This window comes from Pelodiscus sinensis, chromosome 2 (assembly GCF_049634645.1).
Source record: "Pelodiscus sinensis isolate JC-2024 chromosome 2, ASM4963464v1, whole genome shotgun sequence".
NCBI classification, from domain to species: domain Eukaryota; kingdom Metazoa; phylum Chordata; order Testudines; family Trionychidae; genus Pelodiscus; species Pelodiscus sinensis.
The window spans coordinates 164,688,746-164,710,653 of NC_134712.1; the positions used below are offsets into that span (position 1 = coordinate 164,688,746).

The 21,908-nt window shown below is 43.8% G+C and overlaps 1 protein-coding gene across 1 annotated transcript in view; it reads right to left on the bottom strand.

Annotated features, from left to right (window-relative positions):
- Window positions 1-21,908, bottom strand: part of STK17A (serine/threonine kinase 17a) — a 43,784-nt gene that overhangs the window by 16,246 nt on the left and 5,630 nt on the right. The window contains exons 2-3 of the mRNA XM_006124107.4: window positions 13,953-14,165; window positions 259-403 (exon numbers count right to left, since the gene is read on the bottom strand). Coding sequence (XP_006124169.1) covers window positions 259-403; window positions 13,953-14,165 — 358 coding nt within the window. The remainder of the gene's footprint in view (window positions 1-258; window positions 404-13,952; window positions 14,166-21,908) is intronic.

Consider the following 21,908-nt stretch of genomic DNA (forward strand, 5'->3'; position numbering starts at 1 on the left):
ATCATATAATAGCATGGAGTCAGCACATATTAATAGTAACAATGGATGTGTCAACACTGAGTAAAAAGCCTTAGTCATCTGATTTGGGCTCATGGGGCTCACACTGCATGGCTATAAAATTGCAGTGTAGACATTTGAACTCAGGCTGGAGCTTGGGCTTTGGGACCTTCATGGAAGCACAAGTCACCTAGTCGAAGCCAGTCATAGGTGTTTTATTGTAATGTGGGCATACTCTATGAGAAAAATACACACACTTACCTTCAAGTCAAGATGTACCACATTATTTCTGTGTAAAAACGAAACTCCTTCTAAAATTTGCCTCATTAACCGCTTAACATCTTTTTCTTTGAAGGCTTCTTCCCTTTCCGCCACACACTGGTCAAAGATTTCACCTCCAGCAGCACTATGAAAAAAACAATACGTATTTAATTTAAATGTCTAAAGCAATGACACTGTATCCAAGTCTTCATTCTATTCCTATTATGCTAATATTGGTCTGGGGGTGGAGGAGCACGTGAAGTCTTTGCCGCCCCCCCCCCACGCCCCCAGAGGTTCCCCCTAGGCATCCATGCCTCTGGCAGCAGAAGGAGACTTTGCACACTCCCCCTTCTACCCTCAGGCCAATCAGGGCTTGGGGGCTGGGCGGAGGAAACTTCGTGCGCTTCCCTCCGTCCCCAGACCCTGACTGGCCTGGGGGGCGGAGGCCCTTTTGCCCACCCGCTATACAGCTTGCTCACCATAGTGTCTGAGCATTTGAAGATGGCAAGGGTGAATGAATGAACTTGGTACACAAGTTTAAATTTCCCCTGATAATTACATATTGATACATCAGTAAAAATCTCAAGTGTTTATAAACACCTAATTCCATACAATTCTAGTCTTCACCAGGTAGTAGCAATGGAGCTCAAGATGAAGGAATTACTGTTCTACAATGCTGTTCTTCTACGCCACTGATATTTTTAAAGTTTTTTTTACAGGAAAAAAACATAGCATTCAAAACTAGACTGAGCAATTTGGAATGATAATAAGTACAAAATTTATATTTCAAAATAACCTGACTGCATTCAGTGCATGCACTATAATGTTACAAATAAATTTGTTCTTTTTATAGAGAATTTTTAAAAGATTAAAAATGGTCATCTGATTAAGCAATGTGAATTAAATACACAAATTTACAAAACTGATTAGGTCAGTTGAACTAAAAAAAAGGGTCTAGTTACTCTACAATGAGCCTTTAAATCCATTAATTTCTAGATAAAGTCTTTTCAGACAAAGTAAGCCAAAAAAGGATTTTAAAAATCTTTAACTTCATATGAGGACTTACAAAGAACTAATACAGAGCTTGGCATGAGGGTATCACAAATTAGCAGATGACAGGCTTAAGCAAATCCTGTTAAACCACGATTTACATAGAACATTCTTGGCATTCTGTTTTGTCTGTAAGTTTCTCACAAAATTATAAGATTTATAGTGTAAATTATACTATTTTCTGGTGTTGTCAGCTAAACTGAAGAGAAAAAAGTGAAATAATATGCAAGATGCAGTCATCAAAATGGCTAGCCATTTACTATAGTACATTTAGAGTCAGAAAAAATGCTGCAGGTTTAGGAACAGAGTCTTGGGGGAATAGCCCCTTTACTACAGTTACACTAACATAAAAATCCTCTTCCATTAAATGAATATATTTTTTAAAAATCTATGCACTAAATGTAGAGCAATTATAGCACTTAAACCCAAGAGCTGTTTTATTTGTAGGATATCTCTACCCTTTGAGCAGGGGGTGTGATTCTCAGTTTGAGAAGACATACTCAAGAGCTAATTCTTGTCAAACTAGTATGCTAAAAATAGAATACTGCTGTAGCCCTTTAAATAGACTGGGACAGATATCCAGAATGAGTGTCTATCAGAGATGCTAGATACATAGGGAGGGCAACTAGTCCCTCCCAACTAGCTCCTACACAACATTTCATTTTTAGCATGCCAGCTTGATGAGAGCTAGCTTTTGAGAATGTCTCTGCAAGGTGGAAATCAGGTTCCCTCCCCCGCGTTTGATGTGTAGACATACACTTAGAAATACACTATTTCCTTTACTTCCATCAGCACCATCCTTAAAACCAGTCTTTTGAAATCTACTACAATAAAACCTGTGTTATCCGGTACGCTCGGGGATTAGGGCATTCTGGTTATCTAAAAATTCAGTTCATCTGAGGGTCCCATCAACCTAGGAAAAAACCAATGGACAATAATACTTTATTTTTGAAGACAAGGGCCTAGGCCAACTTCCTTTTCAAGTCAATACAGAGATTTCTATTACATCAGTGGGAAATGGATTGGGCCTTTACACAGAAGGGACTGATCAGTCCTAATGCCTTCCTTGGAAAATAAAGTCTTGCTAGCACATCTCTGGATCAGTCACAGCAAGGGGATAAATTATGAAGAAAGCCACAAGATGCTGAAATATACTGCGTATTCACATGTTAAGACTTCTAAGAATCAATGATGGCTTCTATACCACACTTCTGATATGAAGACTGATTTTACCAAGGGAGCCAGACCACTCAACTATTAGGTACATCAGTGGGAATACAAATAACATGATTGGTAATCAACAATCTCTCATGTTCCCAATTCTTCATTATTTGCAGAAGACAAAGTATGACAGGATTGAAGAGAATCATACCGTTTTCTGAGAACTACCTTAGGAGTCTAGGTTTTCCATAGGTTTTGAGGACCTTAAGTACAAAACAAATACAAATACCCTCAGTCCAAGTTGCAGTATCAGTCCACGTTTTTTATAATATCTGGACTTGCAACATGTTTTGCCATTACTAGAAGGATCTGATGGATTAAACTATGCTATGGTTGAATTTTAGTGGGACTATAGGTTAAAAAAAGTCAAAGGTTGACAAAAGTTATAAACCCCAGAAACTCATTATTTGAAACAAATTACAAGACAAAAAAATGTATTGGAGGACAAAGCAAGAAAGTTCAAGTTAGTTGGCTGGCTTGCTGCAGAGTAAGAACAATATAGGAGAAAAGTCAGCTCTGTCTGCTGTGATGTTTGGACAGGATTTAGAGTCGTCACCAAACAGACTTGACTCAAATACAGCGATGGTCTTGCCATGAGTGCAGGGGGACTGGACTTGATGTCCTCTTGAGGTGCCTTGCAGTCCTATAATTCCATGAAAAATCACTGTGGCATGCCAAATTTAAGGGGAGTAAGTTTTCAATTGCTACAAATTCTCTTTGGTTATAAACTGACCCTCTCCCACTTTATATTTTTAGGAATTGGTAGAAATTGGTAGAGTCTTTAGCACAGTACAAACTAGTAAATTCTGGTAACAAAAAAGATGTTAGGAGTGCCACTATATGGAAAAAAACATATCTGAAATATGATTTTGCTTGTACAGAGCAGTACCTCAGAGGGTCACCTAGATATGTAAATGAGACTGCAATTTTATTTTAACACATTTCTTTTATATTATCACTATTTTCATATAAAGATGCTAGCATGTCAGATAGCATGCACCTGAACAGTTGTGTAACCGCATCAAATTTTAGAGGTTTCACAACTATTTGATAGTCCCCAGAGGTAGGGCCGGCAGCCAGTATGCTCTTGGCCCCACTCCCAGGGAACCCCCTGCCACTCCGCACTGCTGCCTCTGATAGAGTTTAAAAAACAGCTTCCTGCACAGACAAGCTCCGTATCAGAGGCAGCAGCGCAGGGTGGCAGCAACCCGGTCTGCAGGAGGCCCGAGCTCCCAGTGGACAGAGACTGCTCCGCAGTGGTAGCCCATCCGTGGCGGGGGGGGGGGGGGGGGTCTGAGCTCCCTGCGGACAGAGGCTGCTCTATGGGATGCTGGTGCAGCCTCTATCCATTAGGAGCTCAAACCCCCCTGTGGAGAGGAGCTGCTGTGGAGCAGCCTCCCCCGCCCCCGCTTCAGCAATGCAAGGGAAGAGGGTTGGTGGCACTGGCTCCTGCCTCTACCCCACCTTTGTAGGAAGCAGCAAGGGGGGGAGGGGTGCAGTTTATTTATAACCATCTGTGCATATTTCAGACAGTATAGTGTGACACATACAACCAAAAAATCTTAAGTTCTGAGCAGAGTTAGACTGAGAAACTGATCCCCATGCTGTACTATGACTGGAGGGGAGGACTCTGTACATTTGCATCTCTGTATATCATATATGTTCTCATTGATACATCTTATATAACATCCTCAGAGTTTTAAAGTTTCATCTGAGCAGCTTATTAAGAAAACATAATAAATAAAATCCACCATTGCACAATTTCTCCCTCATACCTCCCAGAGATGTCCTGCATGTCCACAAGGGTAGACATACCACAATTTGGGAGGCCCTGCATTTAAAGTAACTGTTACATTATTACCTATATCGGAAATAAAAAAGTCACTTTCTGCAGTAGGGTAGTACATATTTATTGTATATGGGTTTTTTTGCACACAGGAAGTATTTTATTCTATAGCAATATGCCTTGATTTTTAGATGAAAAAATTACTAATTACATTAGGAGGCAGCAAAATATATGTTGCATGAATCTCATTTATTTTATGTTTCTACTGGAGTCCTCACAAGTACGAGGAAAAAAGTGGTCCACCTTCTACTTTATCTATAAGGGAGATTTAATTTACCTTTTGACTTTTTAAGACAGCATTTAAGCCAGAATTTGCAAGTGTGTTTCAGACTATTTTTAAGTAATCTTTTACAGTCATGTAACCCTCAGTCTCTTAAAGTCATGTAAATTGACATAAAACTAATGAATTCATAATATGAACAGGTTAATCAAAGAAAAGTATTTATGTACATTGCACTGCATTAATTCATGTTATTCTTTATGAAGTGCTAAAAATGTATTACATAAGGCACATATTCTAAACATTTCAAACAAAACAGTCAAACAGCTAGTCAGCACAACATAGTATATCAAAAATATTTCTATACATTATTTGCTAGAAAGACAGTTGTTTAGGGATAGCAATGTGAAGCAGTAGAGATATCCCCAGAAAAGTCATATAATTCAGCATGTTTAATTAGATCAGTTTCATTTCCACACTGACATAGTAACATACAATTGGCAAAAAACATTCTGGGACAGCGTACCAAAGTGTTCTGATGCGTAAGCTACACAGTGATTAATTTGAAGCTTCTGACTGGAATTTAAAGGCTACAGTTAAGCCAAGCTATCATTATCTGTTTGCATGCAGTATTGTTACAGCTGTGTTGATCCCAGGATATTGGAGATACAAAGTGGGTGAAGTAATATTTTATTGGATCAATGTCTGTTGGTGAAAGACAAGCTTCCCAGCTTACCCAGAGGTCTTCATGTCAGAAGATTAAAAGGACCCCCTTTTAATTAAAGAGTAGTCATGTATTAATGTGTCAACTGATGTGCAGAACTGGTAAAAGTAACATCCAAGAAAGATTTGAGTAGCAGTTCGGGACCAAATATAATGCTTCAGGTCAACTTTTATACTAGAAAACTAGATCTGATGGGAGTCAAACTATCCACTACAGGTTGAACCTCACTCAGCTGGGACTCCCTGGTCTGGCAACATCAATGGTCCAGCAGGGAGGCCAGTAGCTGGGAGCTGCTGTTGCTGCTGTGGGAGTCTAGCTGAGCTGGTGGCTGGGCAGCCAGAAGGCCATCCGGCTTCGATGGGGCAGTGGTCTGCTGCAGTGGGGCCAGAGGCCCCAGCAACAGGGCTGGTGCTGCCCTGATAGGGCTGGCAAGGTTGGGAACCCCGGTGGCTGAACAATACTCTGCCAGGGGGGTTGGGAGTCCTGGCAGCGAGACTGCAGGCTGGCAGAGCAGGTGCTCCATGGCAGGGCTGGCAGGGCCAGGAGCACCAGTGGTGGGACAGTGGTTTGCCACAGGGGGAAAAGGGGGCTGGAGTCCTGATGGCGGTACCACGAGCTGGCAGAATTCGTACTACCACAGCAGGGCTGGCAGGGCCGTGAGCACAGGCGGTGGGGCAGTGGTTTGCTGTTGCAAAGCTGAGAGGTCCAACAGCAGGACCGTAGGCAGCGATGGCAAGGCAGCAGGGTTGGTAGTAGGTGGGGAGCTGGCCAGAAGGCCAGACCAGGACTGGAGCCAGTCTGTGGCGTCAGTGGCAGAGGGGCGAGATGAGGTCCAATCTGCACCAGAAAAGCCTCGCTTTCCACATAAAAAATGCTTCACAGAGCAGGAAGGTTCAGTATGTGCCCATTTAGTTTGTGCCAGTGACAGAAGATCCCAGACTGAAATATGAAAACTGTATACCATTATCAGGGGCGGCCCATGCCTATAGGCAAACTAGGCAGCCAAGTTGCATGGGGTGCCAAATCCTGCCCCTTCCATTTCCCATGCCTTACCTGGAGCATGGCTTCCCTGCAGCCAGGAGAGGGGTAAGTCCTGGGAGAGGCAGCGCGCCAGGGGGTTTCCCCTGTGCCGTGGGGGGTGGGGAGTTCAGCCCCGGGGGAGGAGAAACGCAGGGGGGGGGGGTGTTTCCCCTGTGCTGTGGGGAGGGGGTTGCCCCGCAGAGGGTGGGGGTTGGCCCTGGGGAGGAGGAACACAGGGGGGTTTCTCCTGTGCTGTGGGGAGGGGGACGGCCCGGGTGGAGGAGGAATACGGGGGTTTCCTCTGCCCCAGGGGGGGAGGGGGTGTGGCTCCGGGAGAGAAGGAACACGGGGGGTGGGGGGGGGTTTCTCCTGTGCCTTGAGGGGTAGGGGGTCGGCCCCGGGGGAGGAGGAATGCGCGGGTTTCCCCTGCCCCGTGGGAGGGGGAGGGTCAGCCCCAGGGGAGAAGGAACGGGGGGGGGGGGGGGGGGGGGAGTTGCCTCGCGGGAAGGAGGGGTTGGTCCCGTGGGAGGAGGAACGCAGGGGGGTTTCCCCTGTGTTGCGGGAGAGGGGGTCGCCCCGGGAGAGGCGTATGCCAGCTTTTCTTTGGGGGGGTGGGATCTTGGGAGGAGGCGGGTACAGGGGACTCTCTCTCCCTACTGGCCCCCTGTTCCCTCTCCCAGCCCCCAAACTCCATCCCCAGCCCCTCGGCCACTAGCCACAGAACTCCATCCCCAGCCTCTCGGCCACTAGCCACAGAACTCCAACTTCATCCCCAACCCTCTGGCCCCCAGCCCCAACCCTCTGGCCCCCAGCCCCCAACCCCCTCGGCACCCAGCCACAGAACTCCATCCCCAGCCCCCCCTTCCCAGCACAGAACCAAAACCCTCAGTCGATATCTGCCCTTGGAGTTGGAGGGGGCGGGAAAGGGGAGGCGCCAACTGCATGGTTTGCCTAGGGCACCAGTTGCTGGCAGATAGTCTAGGGCCGCCCCTGACCATTATTTCCACTCTGGTGGACTCTATTACTTTTACACTTGAAACAATAACAGGGGACTGCGCCCAATGCTTGTTACACTCGCCATCACACCTCTCACTGGCCACTTGTGGCCAGAGCACGTGTTAATCTTGTAATGAGCCCAGCTGCACTCCTTTCCTACTCCAGCCCTACCCACAATTAAAATAGGTCATTTGTGTGCAGAGTTCGGAGCCACTCCTGGCAGCTAGCTCTGGTTTACAGAGAAGTAACCTGTCAGGTAGGGCTATGCTCTGTAGGCTTGTGGGTCTCATGCATAAATGTAAGCCTAATGCATGAGTAAAACGGGGCCCACCTCCAAATTAATCCCCTTCGTTCTGGGTGCTCCTGGGCACCCAGCTCTCTAGCGAGGGGAAGGAACTAGGAAAGTGAAGGACTAGTTGACTATCCGATTAGCAAAAGCTTATCAGACAGTCAAGAGGATAGTCGACTAGTCACTTCCTTCCCCTTGCTGTCTTTATCAAAGAGGCAGCGGGGGGGAGGGGGCAGGGAAAAGAAGCGTGAGGTGAAAAGGGGGTACTTTAAAGCGGCAAGATCCTGGGGCAAGACCCTGGGCTCCACGCAGTGCTGCTACTTCGAAACACCACAGGGAGCCTGGCTCTGGGCTTCCTCTGGCGTTTCAAGGCAGCAGTGCTGCGTGGAGCTGGGGACTCAGCTGGGCTCCGTGTGCTGCTTTGAAACACCAGGGGGAGCCCAGAGCCAGGCTTGTTGCAATGTTTCAAAGTGTCAGTGTGGTACAGAGCCCGGGATCAGCTGGGGAGTCCCCAGCTGACCCCAGGACTCCATGCGGCACTTTCACTTCAAAGGTGGAGCCGCCCTATCACTAATTCACAGTAGTTGAATATAACCTGCGGGTTATACATGTTTTTACAAACACCACCCTCCCCTCCCCACAGGGTATACGTGTCTTATATAAATTGATTTTTATTCCAGGATCATCAGTTCTCCTAAGCGGCTCTGCCCGCCCCCCATTAGAACTGGGTTAGCTCCGCTTCCAGTGCGTCTGCGCTGCGCTCTCCGTTCCCCCTGCCCGGAGAAGGGTGGGTGGCGCCTTGCTGCGGCTGCGCAGGGCGGGCCTTGGCATGAGCATGGCTCCCCTCCCGCAGGCTGGCCAGCTCACTGACAGCAGGATGGCCATCGCCTTGTGTCTGCTCTCTACACACTGCAGCTCAAGTGCCCGGGGCTGCTGCAGAAGTCTCTGCGGGTTATACATGTCCACGGGCGATCTTTTATTTTTTTTACATAGGACAGAAAAAGCCGCGGGTAATACAAGGATGCGGGTTATACATGGACACAGGTTATATATGTTAATTTACGGTAATAAAATAGTTGAGGCAAAATGCATCGACTATTCAATTAGTCAGTTAGTAGATACTAACATCCTTAGAAGGGACAGGGTTGTGTGTGAGGAGCCAAGTAGGAAGAGTATTTCCTGCTCTCCATGCCCGGTTACTTCCCATCCTTGCAGGGTGGCAGTGCTCCAGATGTGACCTTCCAGCTAGCAAGTGAGCTCCTGCCACGGGGCTGGAAAATACTCCATGTGGACAGGGCGCAATGGAAAGACATGGAACTATGGGGGAGCCCCCAATTTTACACCCCCATGCCCTACTGAGAACCAGATTTGGGTCACATGGGAAGAGAACCTGATGGAGTAATCTGGGCTGCTAGTCCTTATCCCGGAGCTCCATGGCCCATATCTCATCTCCCTCCTTCCATTCCTAACCCCCACCTCCATTTTCCATTCCTATGCCCCCATCCTCATGCCTCCATTCCTACACCTACCATCTTCTCTAATCCCTCCCCACTCCACACTGCCTATTCCTACCCACAGGGGTCACCAAACCGCGGCGAGCCCCACTTGCCAGCCGTGCTGTCCGGTGATCAGCGCATGCGTGGATCGCCCGTACCTGGCTCTTCCAGGTTGCAATCTACTCGCCCTGGACGAGTAGATTGTACTATTTGTCGAGCTCTGTCTACCCACACCTCCTTCCTCCATTCCTACACCCCCATCCTTCCCTAACCCTCCCCCTCCGCCACCCATCCCCCTGCCTCCATTCTTATATCCCTCTCATCCCCACCATCCCCCTATACCATACCACCCATCCCCAAATACACCCTAACCCCCTTCCTCCCTACATACATACACTCTGCCCACTTCCACAAATTCGTTGAGCTGTGCGCCCTCTCCCAGCCACCCCTGGAGGGCCACTGGGCTGGGCAGCACAGCCCTGGCCACCACAGCAGGTGTCAGTCTGCCCCCAGCCCAGCCTTTCTGAACGGGCCTGTTGGGGCAGTTTTGGTCTGTGATGAGCCCAGGGAACCTGCAGCACAGAGCAGTTGCTCCAGAGAGCCAGGGAAGTGGCCGGGGTGCAGCATAACCACATTCTTCCCAAAAGGGCTGGGTATGCGGACACTGCTCCAAAGGGTGCACGGGCATGAAGCCACCCTCCCCATTTCACGGAATGGTCACATCGTCAGGGCTCCTGGGGTGGGGGTGAGCTCTGTGGTTGGGATGCAGAGTTATGTGATGACATCACTCTGTCATCCTCCAGAAAATTTTTATATGGATAGATTGATTAGATAGATAGATAGAGAGATATATTAGATTTCATACTGTATGTTCACAACCAATTGCACCCAACACTTCGTTGGAATCCTTGTGCAAGCTGAAATAACTTGAAACTCATACCTCCTCAAAATGTCTTTTCCCCCCCTAGGTTAGACAAACTAATTAGATCATATTTAAATCGTATTAGGTATAAATGGGCACCTAAGCACTATATCAACAGGTGCATGAAAATAACTGACTTGTTACATGCCTTAAAAATAGCTGATCAAACTACTTAAGGAAGGAAGAGATTAATAGCTTTGGACAAAGTCTCCCTCTCTCATCCGTCAAAGACATTACATAAGTATTAGTAGAGGACAGAGGGGACTCTGTTCTTGAGACAATTTCCTAAATATTCTTTCCTCAGAAAATAATTGCAATCACCACTTAATACAATGATTTATTCATCTCTCTCTCTCTCAGACATACACGCACACACACTTTTTTGAATTAACAGCAGTAGTGCCCAACCATGCTGGTACATGCTGGCACAGTTTATAGAAACAGTACTCTGCCCTAAAAGAGTTTGCAGTCTAAACTGTATGTTTATTAATCCCTTGAATCCAGAAGGTCAGAAGTTTACTAACACTCATACCAGTTTGTTTCAACATGTCACTGGAACATGCTGACATTAGAAAAGTGTCCAGATATATTTGCCAAGTCAGTGGAAGTGTGTTTTTGTAGTTTATAAATCTAAATGTGCTTTGTATGCGTAATGAAGAATTAACCCTGTCAAAAAAAATGCAGCAGTTCTGTATTCCGTGTGCCACAAAACAAAACTGTTTACTTCTAGATTTAGTTTCTATGTATTCACCACATCCCTGATGGATCGGGATTTTGAAACTAGTTATTTTGGATAGATATCACTAGAAATCAATACCAACAGATTCCATTCCAGTTTTCTCCGCCTCATTTAATTACAATCCACAGATAATCTATCTACTGTACAGTGCAAGTAAAGAATATATAACAAGGAACTGACTAATAAAATATCTGTTATAACAACGTTCTACAGCTGAACCTCAGAATTATAAACACTTAAAGAATAGAAGTTGTTTGGAACACCAAACAAAAGATGGTTCTTTTAAAAGTTTATGACTGAACACTGATGTAATACAATTTTGATACTTCTCAGATGTACGGGGATGGGTAAATTTAACATCCTGGTTACAATTTCATATAATCCCCATGTTAGTCTATGAACAACAATCTGAGAGTTTTGAACACCAGACTTCTCAAAGGCAATTAATGAGTCATACTAGTAACAGATAATGAAAATAGCTTCTGAACTGCCAGCAACATAATTACTCTCTCCTAGTTATTTAAACATCTAGAGGTACAAAAAGCTTGGGAGAAACCCCTTTATAGTTTAGCTGCAACAAATATTTATTTCATCTTTTTGGCAATGATCCACTAATGGATATCTTAATATAATTAAAGACTTGGGATTAAAAACGGCCCCAGCCAGTGTGGATTCATCCTGTAAAACTTTAACCTTGGTTCTTCTGTCTGGTTGGGGTGTTTTCTTGGCGGGGGGGGGGGAGGGGGGAGGAGAAAAGAGAGGGGAGGGATGGAGAGGAGGGAATTGGGAAGACAAGAAGAAAGGGCAAATGAAAGGATTCTAAAGTTACTCAGACTGGTCTGATCCTGAACAGAGGAAATAAAGCTTTGACTGAACATACAGACTGCAAGCTATTTAGTTCAGCTACAGTAAGCCTATGCAAAGAACAGGACCAATATGGATTTTTATTATTATTTGTACTAAAGTAAACTTATGGAGAACTCAATCTGATACTTAACATCAATGGAGTCTGTTGTGCTAAGGGGGGGGGGGGTAAATACATATAGTACAGAGTTTTTAAGAGTTTATAGTAAAGAGTTTTAAGCCCCAGCACTGAGGGGCTTACAGTTTAAGCAGGTAAAATTTCTAGTGATAGAGATGTAGCCGTGTTAGTCTGGGGTAGCTGAAGCAAAATGCAGGACAATGTAGCACTTTAAAGACTAACAAGATGGTTTATTAGATGATGAGCTTTCATGGGCCAGACCCACTTCCTCAGATCAAATAGTGGAAGAAAGTAGTCACAACCATATATACCAAAGGATACAATTAAAAAAATGAACAAATATGAAAAGGACAAATCACATTGCAGAACAGGAGGGGGATGCGGGGGGGGGGGGGGGGAGGAAGGAAGGTAAGTGTCTGTGAATTGATTATATTAGAGGTAGGGAGAGTGGGATGTTTGTGAGTTAATGGTATTAGAGGTGATAATTGGGGAAACTATCTTGGTAATGGGTGAGATAGTTCAAATGTTTGTTGAGTCCTTTTAACCCCCAATTTAACTACAAAAAAAATCTGCCTTCTCTGGGCACAGGAAAAGGTGATTTAGCAGAATAATGCAGTGCAGAAGACACATTACAAATGAAACATCAGTAATGTGTGTTTGAATAGGAAGGCTTCACAATTCCATATGTCTTCAGTGGCAGAATAAAAACTGGAAGCTGTAGGTAAAGCACTGTGCCATTGCTGACTTCTTCCTCCAAAACTAGCTTTTACTTCAGCCTGGCTACCCAGAAACAGGCAGAGACTCCATATAGATTTGCAGATCCAATGAATAAATCTTTTCTGTAAGTGGTTTATATTTCTACTTGAGACAGAAAAATGATGGAGCCTAATTTAGCTATAACTGCTCAAGAGAGAGATCTTGGAGTCATTGTGGATAGTTCTCCGAAAACATTCACTCAATGTGCAGTAGCAATAAAAAGGCAAAAAGAATGTTAAGAATCATTAAAAAAGGTATAGAGAATAAGAGAGAATATCTTAATGCCGCTATAGAAAACCACGGTATACCCACATCTTGAACACTACGTATAGATGTGGCTGCCTTATCTCAAAAAAATATATATTAGCATTGGAAAACGCTCAGAAAAGGGCAACAAAAATGATTAGGGGTTTGGAACGGGTCCCATAAGAAGAGAGATAAAGACTGGGATTTTTCAGCTTAGAAAACATGAGACTAAGTGGGGATATGATAGAGGTTTGTAAATCATAATTGGTGTGGAAAAAGTGTACGAGGAAAAGTTATTTACTTGTTTCCATAACGTAAGAACTAGAGGCACCAAATGAAATTAATAGGTAGGAGGTTTAAACAAGCAAAAGGAAGTTTTTCTTCACGCAACACAGTGTCAACCTATGGAACTCCTTGCCACAAGATGTTGAAAATCAGTACTTTAACAGGGTTCAAAAAAGAAATAGGTACATTCATGTAGGTTAGGTCCATCAAGGGCTATTAGCCAGGATGGGTAGGAATGGTGCCCCTGGCCTTTGTCAGAGGCTGGAAATGGATGACAGAAGAAGGATCACTTGATGATTTCCTGTGCTGTTCACTCCCTCTGGGTCATCTGGCATTGGCCACTGATGGAAGACAGGATGCTAGGCTAGATGGATCTTTGGTCTGACTCAGGATGGCCGTTCTCATGTTCTTATGTAAAAATAACTACCTTTCTGCAATAATGCTGTAAGGCAGCGATTAAAGTACATCACTGTAAGAAGGGATGCTCACTGGCAGCTGGCAGCACACGGGAAAATGCACTGTATTCAAAAAGGATATACAGCCCATAGTCACTCAAACTAGCATGTTTATGTTTGGGCTTATAGAACAATGCAGACACATCTGGCTTCCTTCACCCTCAATTTTTACCAGGAGACAGAATCTACTGTCTTATGCCTTGACATTAGATTTTTTTTCTAATGAAATAATACATCTAGACAAGTATATCACATGACCACAAAGCTAAAAGTATATTTCAAACAGGGCAACCTATTACAAATAGATTATAAATTCCAGTTCTCAGATTTCTTGTCTTTTGGGTGCATGGTATTTAGTGTGTAGAGGTGTGTGTGTATTTCTCTCACTTACGTACACTATATGTAAAATGGGAAAAGAAGCTAAAACAATATGAAATTAATACTTACTATTCCAGAACTAAAATCATCTCTGTTGCAGTCTCATAAACCTCATGTAAATTAATGACCCAAAGGTTGCATTGTGCCAGTTCAAGAACAGCTATCTCATGAATTATTTCCATTCGACAGTCTTGGCCCTTTCTTCTTTTTCGCATGAATTTTGCTGCAAACTCCTTTTCTGTATCTTTCTTGACACACTTCTTCACTACTGCAAACTTCCCTCTGGAATTAAAGCAAAATATTAAATCAGATGGCTTATCCATAATTTAAATATTAAAAATATAAATCAAATGTTAATATTTTAGATAACTCAAACCATAGTTTGGAATACATTCCAAATGTAATGTTTTTACCCTGTTATTGGTGATATTTACTACACTTAATACTAGATACTGCTGGGACCAGTAACACATCAGAGTTCTTCAATATAGCTCTGCATATTCCACTTTTATGGGTAGTGTGCCACACAAAGATGCTTAACAGGAGAACTTTCTCCATGTAATGTCTGTTCAAGTGCTTGTTTCCCTTCCACCCAGTATATCTCAGACTTTTCTGAAGCAAAGCTATATAGAGAGGCACAGTGCCTCAGCACTTTTCACTGCCAAGCCAGAAATACAGAACAAAAAAAGCGAGGGAGGCATGCTGGAAGGGAAGTATGAGTATGCAGAGCCATCTCAAACCCTGAACTGATCTTTGTTTCTTCAAGTAACTCTACATATTTAGCAAGAGTGCATGTTTTCAGGATGTAGCCCTGAAAATCTCTGCAACAGGAACTTGCTCAAAGTGCACAAAAGATGGTGTCACACTTCTAAGATTGTACAACTGTAGGGGCACAATTTTCTGCAAACATGTAATATTCCCACAATGTTGCTTAATTAATTTAGAAACCTCGTAAGATCCTTGTTTACATTATTTGTGTCTTATGCTGATTTTAGTTCTCTCAATAATATGCAAGTACTCTTCTTGAATTTGTTTTAGGTACTTTGAATGCACTCTCACTAGTAAGTAGCCTTGAGAAAACTACCAGCAAATAAATGTAATTGATGTGAAACTTAGGAACCACTCCTGGCAAAAAACTGGGATGGGGTTAGGGATGTTAAGTATCGATTAACTGAATAGTAGAGTAACTTCATGAATTCTTATCAGTTATTCGACTATTCTATAGTCCTCGAGGGTGGGGCTGGCAGACAATGTGCTCCGGTCCCACTTCCCAGGAGCTCCCTGCCACTCCTCGCCATTGTATCAGAGGCAGCAGCAGCATGGGATGACAGGTGGGAGCTGGTCCATAAGGGGAGCCAGTTTAAAAACCAGCACCCCTCACAGACCTAAGGATGTTAAATATCGACTATGTCATAATCAGGAGTGCTGACCTGATGACTAAGGGGTTAACTCTGTTCCTAGTCAAGTATCTGGTCAGCCAATAACAATGCAGGTAGGAATTTCAAACTGGAACAAGAGAGTCTTTATCTTTCCCTCTTTTCCAGGTATTAAGGGAGATGGAAGACACTCCTCTCTCCAAGAACTGACTTCTTACAATGAGTAAGTAGGGAAAAGTTTAGCTAGTCCGTCAGGTTTTGTTGTTTTCCTGGTTTGGGAATTTGGAACTATGTCTGAGCTGGTTAAGTGTTTGGTCTTTCTTTGTAACTAAGTTTTAACCCAGGGGATTCCCCGAGAATCTTTATCAATTGGTGGCTCTTCCCATCCAGCTATGTACGGTGCTTGCAACTGTACTCTTATTTTGATAATAAAAGTTTTTTTTTCTAATTAATTAATTCTGGTTGATTCTTGTGTCCTTGAAGATGTGTCTGTGGGTCTCCTCTGTTTTCCCAACTCCAAGCAAAACGAAGGATGGGGCAGGGGAGAGTTTTACCTTAGGGAGGAGGTTTCCCAAGTAATCTTTTCCCTGCTTTTCTTACAATTACTTGGATGGTGGCAGAGGATTTCCCAAAATCCAGGTATTAGGATTTTGGGGGGAAGTTTTTGTACCAAAGCCTGTAAAGACAAGGTTTTGGGGTGCTCTTGCGGGCCCCCATTTTTGCATTTGTCATGCCAGAGTGGCAGACAGATTAATTGACTTCAATTAGTCAACAGGGCGATTCCGCCTTTGAAGTGTAGCAACAACCCTAAAGGCTATTGCTATACTTCAAAGGCAAAAGCACGGCCGTGGAGAGCCTGATGCTAGGCTCCCCGCAATGTTTCAAAGAGGCAGCAGCACACAGAACCCCAGGTCAGTGGGGGAATCCCCAGCTGATCCCTGGCTCCACACAGCACTGCTGCTTTGAAATGCCACGTGCAGTCTGGGGACACCATAGCTGGCCCCAGGCTGCACGCAGTGTTCCTAAGCAGCAGCGCCATGTGAAGCCTGGGGTCTAGCTCCAGGCTTCAAGTGGCAATGCCGCTTTGAAGTACCCCCTTCTTAATCCCCGCTTGCTGCCTTTTACTGATAGAGGCTGCAAGGGGGAGGGAAGCTACTAGTTGACTACGCAGACCTGCTGCCTGTCACCCCATGCCACTACTTCTGATACAGAGGCAGCAGCGCAGGGTGGCATCAGCCTCTGTCCCAGGAGAGGAGGGGGGTGAGCTCCTGGACCCAGCGTGAGCCAGAACTGAGCTTGGCGGGCTGCCTGCCTGCCTGGCTCCTAATACACTTTAAATGCAGAGCTGCAGCAGAGGTAGGTCTCAAATCGGGTGAGAGCCAGGACTGAGCTAGACTGTTTGCCAGCCTGCTAAAAAATTTACTGGCTGGGGGAGAGGGAAAATGCGTGTATTCTATAGCATTAATCTGAAATTTTTGCTTATTGATTAATCAGTTAATCGACTACACTATTACATCCCTAAATGGGGGTCTACAAACCCATCTTATCTTTATGAAGGGACAAATGGTGGGTCAACTATCAAAAGGTTTGGTTTACTCATCCTTCGGACTGATTGGATAGCAACAAAGAATGCCATTTTAAGAGCTAAATAATGAACAGAAACACTCAAGGATTCAAAAGTTGGTTTCACAAGTGTAGATAAGTCCAAATTAAGATCCCAAGGAGTAATAAGTTCCCTCAAAGGGGGAATACATAGTAGATGGTCTCTTCACACACTTTATACTTTCATTATCCACAAACAGTGACCTACCATCAACCAAAACTCAGTAAACTGAAATAGCTCCCAAAGAACTTTCAAAGACAAGTTTGATAATGCCTCCCCTTTAAGTATATTAAATATTCTAAAATTCATTATATGAAAGCCAAGACAAAATAATTAGATTTTCCCTGTTTTCAAGCCATGAATATGGACCCTTTCCAATAACAAAATACACACAGATAGTTTTCTAGAACAAAGCAATGCATTCTTGTGCACCAAGGAGCATGAGTCTTGGAGAATTGATAGTCAATGTCTGATCGCCCAAGAGGTTAGATGAAGGAATTGTGGATCTAGAATTAAAGATCCTTCTCTTTTGCTGAGAAGGAAGATTATATATGAAGACACCAGAAAAGAGCTGAAGCAGATCCACAAGTCCTTGGTAATGTGGCTAAGCCAGAGCAGTCAGAATTATCTTTGCCTGTCCTGACTAATCACCTTCACCACTTTTTGGATCAATAAAAAGGGTAACAGGAGGTATACAGAAGGCTCCTTCCTTAATGAAGGAAAAATCCAAGGTGGACTGACTGTCTCTTCCCACTCCCCATCAGGAGAGGTGCCACTCTGTTGAACTTTGTAGCAAAAGAGATCCACATCTGGTCAATCCCAACAAGAAACACTTAGAGTCAAGTGATCTTTCATGAATTATTCATGCATTTGAGAAAATGCTGCTTGCTGCTCAGAAGATCTGCAATTATGTCATTTCCTGCTAAATGCAATGCCACCAGATTTAAAATTGCCATACAGAATGCACTAGTCCCATAAAAAGATTTATTTTGTATGTAGCTGAGCAAAGTGAGCACCCTCATTTGCTGGTATAAAACTTAGCGGCTATATTGTGGGTTGCTATTTAAACAGCCTTCCTGTATATGTGAGGCAAAAACAATGTGAGGGCCAGATGAAGTTTCTCTTATCTTCAATATGTTTATGTGCAAGCCCCTCTACTGAGAAACCTACTGATCCCAAAACGTAGGATGACTCAGATGTACCCAACCCCTCCCAGCCATTGTCTTCTGAAGCTACCCTCACACTGATAGAAGGGATCTGAACTGAACATCTCTAAGGACCTTAGGTCTGACTGCCTACCACATCAGCGAGTCCAGAACATCGAATTAAACACTAACATTTGAAGGTCATCGAGAGTTGGCTTGTTGGCCACACATCCTATGATGCATTGGACTAATTCTGAGATGCTCACAGAGATTCACATTAGTTGTAGCCATGAGATTCAAGAGGTTAACTTTGAGTCTGAAATATTTGAGTGTTTAAAATACACTGCACTACAGGCAGTCCCCGGGTTACATGGATCCGACATACATCGGATCCCTACTTACAAACGGGGTGAGGCAACCCCGCACTAGCTGCTTCCCCCCAGCAGACCAGGGAGATGCGGAGCAGCTTTTCTCAGCAGACACCTCAGCTTGAGAATAAAGGACTGAGGGAAGTGAGGTGTGGGAGAATAAAACTGAGCTCTGGAGAAATGTTTGGCTAGAGTTTCCCCTACAATATGTACCAGTTCTGACTTACATACAAATTCAACTTAAGAACAAACCAACAGTCCCTATCTTGTACGTAACCCGGGAACTGCCTATACTTTAAAAAAATCTGTCCTATAGTAAAAAGGCTTTTGAGAGTCCAATACAGCACTTAAGAATAAAATGTTGAACAGATATAACTTGACATTCAGAAATTGTTCCAGGTTTGAAAAAACTGGGTGATTGTGTAAGTCAGTGGTTCCCAACCACGGCAGGCTATGGATCTCTGGCTGGCAGGCTGTGGCAGCTCTGGGGGCTGGAGCATACCGCTTTTTTCACAGGTGTTGAGAGAGGCGTGTTCTGCTCTGCCTCAGCCAATTAGTACTGGGCAGGGGTGGGGTCTCCTCCCAGCAGCAGAAGAGTGCTTCCCTACATAGCAGGAGGGCCTCTGTTTTGGATTTTTTTATTTTTTATTTTGGAGACTAGAATTAACATACAGAACCAAAGCTTCCAAATATATTTGTTCTAGAATTGGGTACCAGATCCCTGAACAAGTAGATGTGGCAGAGAGATTCTTCTGCAGTTCTAGAAGGTTCCATCAGAAGGAGCAGACTAGGGTTGGAAGGATGACGGGGCATGAAGAGACGAGACACATTATGTTTGCTACATTGCACCTTCTAATATTTCCTGAGTGACCCATAACCCCTTTGACAAATAAAAAAGTTAAGATGCTCGGCATTGTTTGGAAAGCTAAGATGTGTCTTATTTTCTCTATGGTGATGGAGTATAGATGTCCAGTGAGCAGAGGGTTGCCTCTAAGTCCTTCAACAACTGTGGCAACTCATCTGTCCTCTCACTAAACAGTTTCCCCTTAAAGGCTTGATCCTCCACCATGGATTGGATACCCTGGGGAATTCTGGAGGACTGGAGCCACAATACCCAAATCATGATCACAGAGCATCCTTCTTGATGGCAATTTCTATCAACTGAATCTTAAAGGGATGATTTGGCTAGCAATTTACTCTCAATTAGCATTTGGAATTGTAGGCTATCCTCCTGTGGGAATTAATGAATTCTTCAAACTTAGTATAATTAATAAGATCAAAATTCTGACATTAAGGTTTGGTAGTATACAATGTGAAACACTCGAGTAAATATTTTTTCTTCCTAAAAGGTCCATATATTTAGCTTCCTTATCAAAGGGTTAGATCCAGGCCGACATGGTCTACTTCTTCCAGTAACAGCTTGTTCTACTAAGGAATTCGGAGCAGGGCATACAAATAAAAATGCTTCTCCATTCTTTCTGAAGTGGGGGCACAAGTGACTGGAGTGTGACAAATGGTCTTGGCTAATTCTAATATGGCTTCATTAATACAAAGTGCCACCTCAATGGAAGCACGTTGAAGAATGTCCTGCAATTCCTCCAAAAGGATATAGAATATGACTGCAATCATCTTCAGTTAAAATTAAAGTTGCCTGTTACCACCAAGCAGTGATGGTGGGATTAGTACAACCACCACATCTGGTGTTGTAATCTTCATCTCCATCAGGACTGGTGGCTCTGTCTGATGTAGTAGATTGTTTGGATTCCCAATGGGATCATCTGGATAGTCTCCAGTAAGAGCATGAGATGGAAATTGGAACAGTGACTATGAAGTAGGGATGTTAACAGATAACCAGTCAACTGGTTACCTGGGATGCAGCACACCCCCACCCATGGCCTGCCACGGGCAGAGGGGCTGTTCTAACCCTGGAATGCTCTGGAGTGATAGCATGGAGACCTTATGATCAGAATGGGTTCCAACAGAACTGGGGATTCCAGATCCATATGTATGGACGTGTCCTTGGGGATGATGCATGTTATCACCTATTGCTAGTGAACAGACTGGGTTATCTTCTATGGTGTCAGCAGTGTCATCTAATCAAAGTCTTTAGTACCAACAACTCCTTTTCATGGTGCTTTGGTACCTCAGTATAGAAGGTATCTAATTCTGTTATTCCCTCATCTGTATTGTGGACAGTCCAGCTTTTGCACTTATCATTGGTTTCTGTGTCCCTTTAGAGCCAGGAGAATGGTACCATGCTCATCGTGAGCTTCTGAAACTTCCTACTGAGTTGTAGAGTCTCACCTGACTTGGGACATTGTTGGACAAAAGCTGTCTTATTAGATAAGAAATTCCTTCCTCCCGGTCTCTATCACTTGTGGGAGTGCTTTCTACCTTTCTCATGCTTGTTTGGACTAATCCCTGACACTACTTCTACAAACTTTGGAGCTGGAGGCCACTGGATTTGGAGCAGTGCTTCTTGAGGCCTCCAACTCATGTACGAGGGTATCTGACAGGCCTGGGTTGGACTGAGGCTTCATATCATGATCAATTAGAAATCTACCAATCCAGCGCCCATTGCGAGTGTGAGACAGAGAGAGAGAGAGCGAGCATGCGTGTGCGAGCTCAGGTAGGGACAGACTCACCAATAAATGCAGAATCTAGCTAATGCTATGGACATTGAAGAGGTTTCATTTCAGACCAAAGGCAAGAGAAAGTGACCCTTTTGCCCTCAGTTTGGAACACAAAGAGAAAGTGGGAAGAGGTGGACTTAAAGATTCTGTCAGCAGGATTTTTCCAATCTCTGTTGTATGGAGCACATATCACCACCACAATTAAAAAAAAAAAAAAACAGAGGGTCAGGAAATGCAAAGCTATTTGACAGAACCAGAAATAAATTTGACCATACAACAAAAAGATCTCAACTACAAAATAACATTAATGTATTTCAATTCATTGCAAATAATATTTTAAAAGATTGAAACCAACATCTATCTTTAAAATATCATTGTCAAACAGCACCTTTTGAACTGGCCACTCAAGGCCACAAAAAAACCCTGCCCAATATGCTAAGCACTCTGATATGGGAGTCAAAAGCATGGGGAGGGAAAGGAAAGGGAGAACAAAAACCATAGGACAGGCAGGGAAGGTTACCCTGTGAACATGAAGAGGATCAGAAGGCTGCATAAGGACAATGATTCTGTTTAAAAAGCTAATGTCATAACATTTTAAACATATAGTCAGTTAAGTAAAAAGTGCTCTCAAGTTTAAATTCCAAACATGAATGACAGCAAGTCTTCTTAGAAAGCCACTGGAAAAGACTCTCAGTTGCGTTAAAAATGATGACACATTATTTAGACAAATTTGAATGCTACTGTTTACAATATGAAATATTGCAGCAAACTAATTTCCAATTGTCAATAGTTGTAATCCATGCTGAAATTGTTCTTTTATAGCAAAAAGAAATTAGTTCTTTGTGGGAACAAACCTAGCATGGACTAATAGTATTTGTGCCAGACTTAAAACCCAATGAA